Consider the following 7,648-nt stretch of genomic DNA (forward strand, 5'->3'; position numbering starts at 1 on the left):
GGTAATAAAATGAACACGTGGTATTTTTATATATTTTAGTACCACATAGTACACTTTCTGCATAAATATAGCATTACCTTGTACTATCAGTTTTTGTCTAGTCAGTCTTAATAGTTCAGATATTTTTTTGCTAATATTTTCCCCTTTTTTAATAGCTTACTAATAAAATTAAATGGTAAGCAGCTAATATTGATGGGGGCTATATGACAGAAATGCTTTGCTTCTTTTGGACATCATAAAATTGGTCTTTGCACTTTTTACAAATTATGTATTTTATTAAAAGCTATGTGGGTTCTTTTATGTAAGTAAACTTAAAGAAAAGAAGTACTTCCTCCTAATGTCTCTAAGGATATAATCCAGCATGTTTTCAAAAGTACATATACCTTGCATGTAAGACAGGTAAATACCATGTCCATGTTTCCTGAGGGTTGTCTGAGATAGCAATGTAGACGTCCTGCAGAAAACATCACATGCTATGGAGTCAAAGTTTTATCAAACACTGAGGAAAAAAATTGCGTTACATTTTCAGTGGTGGGGAAAACTAGAGTCCTTAGTAATCATATAGAAACAGTGTTTCCAGAAAGTTGTGTCAGCATTAAAAATGAAGCAACTATGAGTCAAGCATCTTCATCTACTTCCCCTGAGATATCTCCATGACCTGTAACTCACAAAGATGGTTAAAAGATTCAGTACCCTGATTTTATAAATAATAAACTGATAGCTGTTTAGAATTCCGGGCCTGGCCTTGTGTAAATGGCATCCCTATAGCCAGTGTGATACTTGAGCGGCTGCAGGCATAATTTGCCTCATCCCTGGGTCACAGTAACTAGTACCAGTACAGTGTGTCTACCATTGTACTGCACGACCCAATGTGAAGTTATGTGATGACCAGTAACATATTGCTATAAGGATATGGTAAATATGTAAACCTCTGAAACTAAGAGAAAAGGTAACTCTTAGATTTATGAAAAATAGTTACCACATTCATAGCTATGTTCCTTATGGCTTTTAAAATATGGAAAAAAACAGATTTCGCATAATAAGATATCTGTCAGATTAGTAATTTTCTTAGGTTCAACTTTCTCTGTCATACTCAGCGAGTGCTTTTAGCTTCATGAATTGTGTTATGTTTAACTTTTGACTAAATAACATGAACTACTTTTCTCCCACAGATGTGAACAAAGTACAAGAGAACAGAAATTCAAAAAGCAGGTCTAGGGAGCAACAAAGCTCCTAATTCAGTGACCCACTGCATGACGTGGGCCAAGTGGTGAGTTTCCTGCTTGAATCGTAAATGAGATTGGTCTCATTTCTACAGACTAACAGAATTAAGTATGATAACAGTGCACATTGCATTAACAGATTTAATTTTGCTTGCTGGATTGAGTTTCTCTCCTGCTTACTTAGTAAAGCTTAGTTGGCTGCCATAGGTTTTCAGTCTGTCTGTTTGGGTAGCAAACCTATGTATTTTCTCTCGATTTATATTTAATTTTAGCAGTGAATAATGTGAAGTCTGTCTTTTATGCATTACAACTTCTGAGTAATTGGTAAGAATGGACTAAACACCTGTCTTACACAGAACAGCTCAGATGTTGCCTCTGGTTTTCTGTCACTCTCATTCCCATATAAACACCTGGTGCATGCTGTTCTTATACTAGCTTTCCTGTTATCTTCAAGCTGTTCTTATATTTTCTTTCTTCTTTCTGTCTTTGAACAAAATACAGAGAGAAAAGTGTCCTTCAGTTTCTCAGTATGAAGACTTTATTTCTGAAGTAACAAGACACCTAACAACTATAGGAACTATTTAAAAAAAAAAAAAAAACACCATAAGGAGATTTTAACACATCCCTTCGTGAATAGAGCAGGCAAGAATACAAACTTCATTCCTTCCTTGAATCAAGGAGCACTACTGGATTCAACTGCCAGAAGTTTTAGAAGGTTTTTAGACACTGTACAGTGCATTAAGCTCTACTGAATAAAGGACATTCTCTCACTAAGGACTGAGTGTTTTAAGGTCAAGTATTCTAAGAACAGCCTACTTCTTTCAACATTTGTTTATTAATTTATCCATGTTTGCTTACTGCTTCTGCTAAGTATTACCCAAAAGCTAGCCATTTATATTTAGTTGTGTAAATCTAAATTAAGTGCAGTAGTATTTTGTGAAATGTACTATATATCAAGATACAGAAAAAATTGTTCTGGCATGTCAGGGCCTTTTTGGTTAGCAGACTGCATGTGTTGGTACGCTGGTTATTGGTTTTGTTTTTAGAGCCAATTGTTTGGATGCACTGCAAAAGAAACTCAATTCATAAGATATGAAGAAAATTCCATAACGAGATAATAGGAATTATAAAAATGGTATGATACTAATCTTACCACTTTCTCTGCTAAGCTGCACTAGGCATTCATAAATGGATCCAAGATAAAATCATTTTTATGAAACTTTTTTTAGTGAGATGGTTTTCCAGAAAATAGCCTTCCCAAGATAAAGCAATTGTGTTGTAGCTCATTTCCCTTTGCTGTTGAGTTATGTACATGTTTTTTACATGAGAGCTGATTATTGCTTAACAAGTTTTCTTATGGCAAAACAATGTAAATCATTTCTATATCTACATTTTTTCAGGAACTCATTTACTATTAAGGTTGCCATTTATTACTAAGAATTTTTCTGTTTTTGTCCTTTATACTATTATATTAAACTTGATAACTATTATAGGTAATTTTGAAATATTTGTATGTGTTTGTTACCTTAAACATTTGAAAAAAGCACAAAAAAGTAGATTTAGTTAAACCAGAGAAACACCAGTTTTTTAGTAGTAGCAATTTTATATCACAGTTTTATTTTCTTATGAAGTCCAAAAAACACATTGCTACTCATTAAGGCAAGTTCATTATTTAACATAAAAACCAGAATAATCTTTTGAAATAAAAAAAAAGCAATTTTTATTTTAACAGGATACTTCTTAAGCTCTTACTACCAGCTCTGAATAACTTTTTGGAATAATTACATATTCCATAATATGTGTTTTACAGTGTCATCAATAACCCAATAGCCATGACAAAAGTCTCTTCTTTGTCCCCCCTTCCTCTTTTTATCTCCCCACTATCTCTGTAATAGGCCACTAGAAGGTTGTAATATAACCACCTTTGGAAAGACCATCAATAAAAAAGACACAAAATGTTTAGTTGACCAGAAATTTAAAGTTAGAGAACTTGGATTTATTTAATTCAGTGTTGCCGTAATGTAGGCTTTGCCAGAAAATAATGCTGTAAAATTAAATCACTTTAAAACCCTTGAATGAAAGGTGCTATATATATGTAAATACAAAGGATTCTTACTGAAACACAAATGTTGCACAATAGAAATACTAAAACTTTATTCTCTAGACTTTGAAATCTCTCTGCATCATGACCCCTTGGATTCAAGTATCATTTGGTAAATGGGTATCATGGCAGTCTAGAGACATTTGCATGTAAGAATATGTAAATTCACTTTTGATTGAGAAGGTGAGAGTAAGTGTAGAATTATGTTTTAGCTAAAAATAGTAAGTGGGTAAGTTAGATTTATATTACTAGCATCCAATTTGCACAATTAGCACACATCCCAGGACAGTTTAATGAGTGTGAGGCGACCTAATGAGTGTGAGTGAGAATGCAGTTTGACCTCTCTACTGACATCCTAAAACAGCCTGCCACGTTAACAGCACTTCCACTTCAACTGAAAACCTGCAGTGGATTAAAGTGCAGTAGGCTGACCCTGAGAAGAGAAAAAAAAAAAAAAAAAACGAGAAACCAAGGGAATACAACGAGACTATGAAAATATTCATAATTATATTCATTACCTTCCTCATACTGTTTCAAGAAAGGACTAAACAATAACCAAGTATTTTTTTTTTCTTCAAAATCTACTAAGAAGCAGAGTTCATAGGAAGCTAAGCCAAATGGAAATGAACCAGAGCCGTTTTTCTAAACAGCCTTTAGTTACTTGGTCCTTTCTATTCCGTAACGAGCCCCTAAACCTCTAAGAACACTTAAAAAATCAGACTACCAGCACCAGCCCAGAACTCTAATAATATGCCTCCTGGCTGGCTATGGCAATGTTTTGATCCAAGTTTTTTTGAGTTGGTGGTTACCAAAGAGTTCACAGGACAGGTTCATGTGTAGCACCTTTCATGCAAGGCATGTTAAAAGCCTATTTAAAAATCACTGTGTGTATTATAGAATTGTAGCCACCTCACAAATGGAGTACTACAGCCTTTACTGTCTTTAACAGTTTATGTCAGGAAGTGAAATCAATACTGTACCAAATCTGGAATTATAATGGGGAATTATGTATTCTAAATTACTTTTGTACTTTAAGTTACTTTTTATGAGAAAGGTGAATTGTTTTCTTTACAGCTATTTGTCCTGAGATGTATTTTTTCTTTAAGTCTTGAATATGAATACTACAAAAAGAGCCCATTTTATAATATAAACCTTGATGTACACATTGAGCTATTTGGTCAGTGAAAATGCCTTAAGAGGAATGCTTAATGGATAATGTTGCACTTGTAACATCCTTTGACAAAATCTGATTTTAAATTGTTGTTTTTGTTTCTACTAGTTTTTCAGTGTTTGCCATTGTACTCACAACTGTTATTAAATACCAAATCAAATAAAAAGCTGTAACATTTCCTTTAAAATTATTGCTAATAAGGGAGGTAGAGTTGAATGGCAAAACAATTTTACTTAGTGGTGCCTAATATGAGCCACAAAATCCCATGCATGACAAGATGCCATTGTTTGAGTTGTCTTATCGTCACTTTCTTTTTTTTTTTTAATTTTTTTACCTTTGATTCTCCTTCAAAATATATATGCTGGATTAACTGATATGAAAATAAATAAAAAGGTAAATTTTTTAAACGAATTGTTATAATCATTTTTAAATTGTATATTAGCCAAGTGTTACTACTCTTTGCCCTGGAAAACTATTTTCAGTCTTTATGTATTTTATCCTAATTTTTGGTTATTAAGAGGTTTGGGGGGAGAGTCAATTTTGTCAATGCTAAAATATGTTTAAATGCAATCTATAGTAGTTTCCCTTATCTGAGAAGGGGTATGAGCGAATACTCCCAGTGAATGCCTGAAACGACTGGGTTTTTTTGTTTGTTTGTTTGTTTTGTTTTGTTTTTCCCATATACATTAATACTAAAAGCTTAGATCATAAATTAGGCACAGTAAGAGTAACCATAGTCACTAATAATAAAATAGAACTATAACAATACTGTTTGAATTTTTTTTTTTTGTTTTTTTTCCTCTGGTTTTTTTTTGGGGGGTGAGGGGTACTGCTGGGGATTTTACTCAGGGCCTGAAGCATGGCAGGCTAGCAGTCTACCACTTCACTTTGCCCCAGCCCTTCTCAGAGCTTGTTATTGTGCTGTATGCACTCTGCTTGTGATAGGAGATAATTAGGTGAGGTGATAAAGTGAAGACCTATAGGAAACATACTGTGCAGCTAGTAGATAAGGCTTGTTTGAGCACCAGCACTCTGAGAACAGACACTGCCAGTCTGGTAACCCCAAGGGCTAAGTGACTAATAGGGATTATATACAGCATGGATGCAATGATGACATTTCTGCTACTCAAAATGGCATGTACTTTAAAATTTAATAACTGCTTAATTTTGGAATTTTCCATTTAATAATTTTGGATCACGGGCTAGCTCAGTCAGTAGAGCATGAGACTCTTAATCTCAGGGTTATGGGTTCATGCCCCACATTGGGCACCAAATGTAGTCGGAAGGTTTCTCAGGTCCTGTCCAGCCCCCCAGTCAGGACAAATCTCTCCCATCCATGTCCCACAGCTGCTTGTCCCCAATAATATATAGAGGCTTATATTATTTACAGACTGTATGGCCAATGGGTCAGGCTTGTTGCTAGCTAGCTCTTATATCTTAAATTAACCCACTTCTATTGATCTATGCGTGGCTTCGTGGCTTCCCGGTACTTTTATATCTTGCTTCTCCTGGCATCTGGCTTCCAACTTCTCCCCAGACTCTGTCTTTTTCCTTCCTGTCTCAGATTTCCCGCCTGCTTCTAAGCTGCCTTGCCATAAGCCAAATCAGCTGATTTATTAACCAATGAGAAAAACATGTATTCACAGTGTACAGAAAGACATCCCCCAGCACACCAGCTCTAGGAAATCCCAGCTTCCTCCCTTGGCCTCTACAGTACACAGGTGGTGCAGACACATTCAGGTAAAACACATAAAAATAAATCTCAAAAAAAAAAAATTTAATGCTTTATTTTTACTTACAAACCCAAGGCAGCTAGCTGAGTCTTGCCAAAGCCTGTTTTAACTATCAACAAGATAGCCAAGGTCTATAAATTCTGTTTCTGTTCCTTAATTTTATGTACATAGCAACCTAAAACTGCCTTTCTGTCATTTGAACAAATCCTGAATATTATAACATGTATTTGGGCTGCTGAGTTTTAAAATGTAGCTTTAATAATTTAATAGTAACATTTTCTATTTCTATTTGTACATTAAGTTTAATAAGCCAGGTGTGATTGTTCCTACCTGTAGTTCCAACATTTTGGAAGCAGAGGCAAGAGTGTCAAGTTTCCCTTTGGATACACAGCCAGTTTGAAGACAACCTGGCCTACATGAGACCCTATCCCAACAAAACAAAAATGTTTACTAGAAAGTTTTGTTTATTGAAGGAAAAAAAAACTGGTTTAAAAACAAATGTCAGACATTGGAAAGTGTTTTTTTTGTTTTTTGTTTTTTTGTTGTTGTTGTTGTTTTTTGTTTTGTTTTGTTTTGTTTTTTTGTTTTTGGTTTTTCGAGACAGGGCTTCTCTGTGTAGCTTTGCGCCTTTCCTGGAACTCACTTGGTAGCCCAGGCTGGCCTCGAACTCACAGAGATCCGCCTGGCTCTGCCTCCCGAGTGCTGGGATTAAAGGCGTGCGCCACCACCGCCCGGCTTGGAAAGTGTTTTTAATTAGCTCACTGGGCACAATCCTAATTTCCCCAAAATAGCCACTATCAATATATTCCAAGTGCTGTAAAAACTGATTAAGTTCATTGATCCCAAAAGAACTCCCAACTGTTGAAGGCTTTTTTTAAAAAAAATATATATTATGTATACAGTGTCCTGCCTGCATGTATGCCTTCACACCAGAAGAGGGCCCAGATGGCAGATTGTTGTGAGCCACCATGTGGTTGCTGGGAATGGAACTCAAAACCTCTGGAAGAGCAGTCAGTGCTCTTAACCCCTGAGCCATCTCTCCAGCCCAAAAAGCCTTCTTATAATGACTTGTCATAGAAAATAGAGACTGAGTAGAATCTCTCAACTAACTAAAACTACCTCAGTTCATCTTTTTAAAAAAAAAATTTTAAGACGGGCTGGGGCTGGAAAGATAGTTCAGTAGTTAGAACTCCTTGTTCTTGCTGAGGACCCAGGTTCAGTTCCCAGCATCCACATGGTGGCTCTCAACTATTTGCCACTGTAGTTCCAGGGGATCCAATGTCCTCTTCTGACTTCCACAGGCATAGGCAGGCACTCATATTGATACACATAGAAACATGTAGGCAAAATGCTCATACACATAAAAATCTTTAAGATGAATGTTAGTCTCCAAATCAAAGACGCAAGTAATAAAAACAGC

The 7,648-nt window shown here is 35.5% G+C and overlaps 1 protein-coding gene across 8 annotated transcripts in view; it reads left to right on the forward strand.

The window, feature by feature from the left end:
• Ccdc88a (coiled-coil and HOOK domain protein 88A) overlaps positions 1–1,997 on the forward strand; it is a 157,683-nt gene extending 155,686 nt beyond the window's left edge. For all 8 annotated transcript variants that reach the window (XR_001576129.3, XR_013042861.1, XR_013042862.1 and 5 more), the window contains 2 exons: positions 1,173–1,270; positions 1,725–1,997. Coding sequence is in view for 5 of the 8 variants with exons in the window: in XM_006993183.4 (XP_006993245.1) it covers positions 1,173–1,237 (65 nt within the window). In the remaining 3 variants the exon portion in view is untranslated. The remainder of the gene's footprint in view (positions 1–1,172; positions 1,271–1,724) is intronic.
• The last annotated feature ends 5,651 nt before the right edge of the window (positions 1,998–7,648 follow it).

This window comes from Peromyscus maniculatus, chromosome 10, assembly GCF_049852395.1.
Source record: "Peromyscus maniculatus bairdii isolate BWxNUB_F1_BW_parent chromosome 10, HU_Pman_BW_mat_3.1, whole genome shotgun sequence".
Lineage (NCBI taxonomy): Eukaryota > Metazoa > Chordata > Mammalia > Rodentia > Cricetidae > Peromyscus > Peromyscus maniculatus.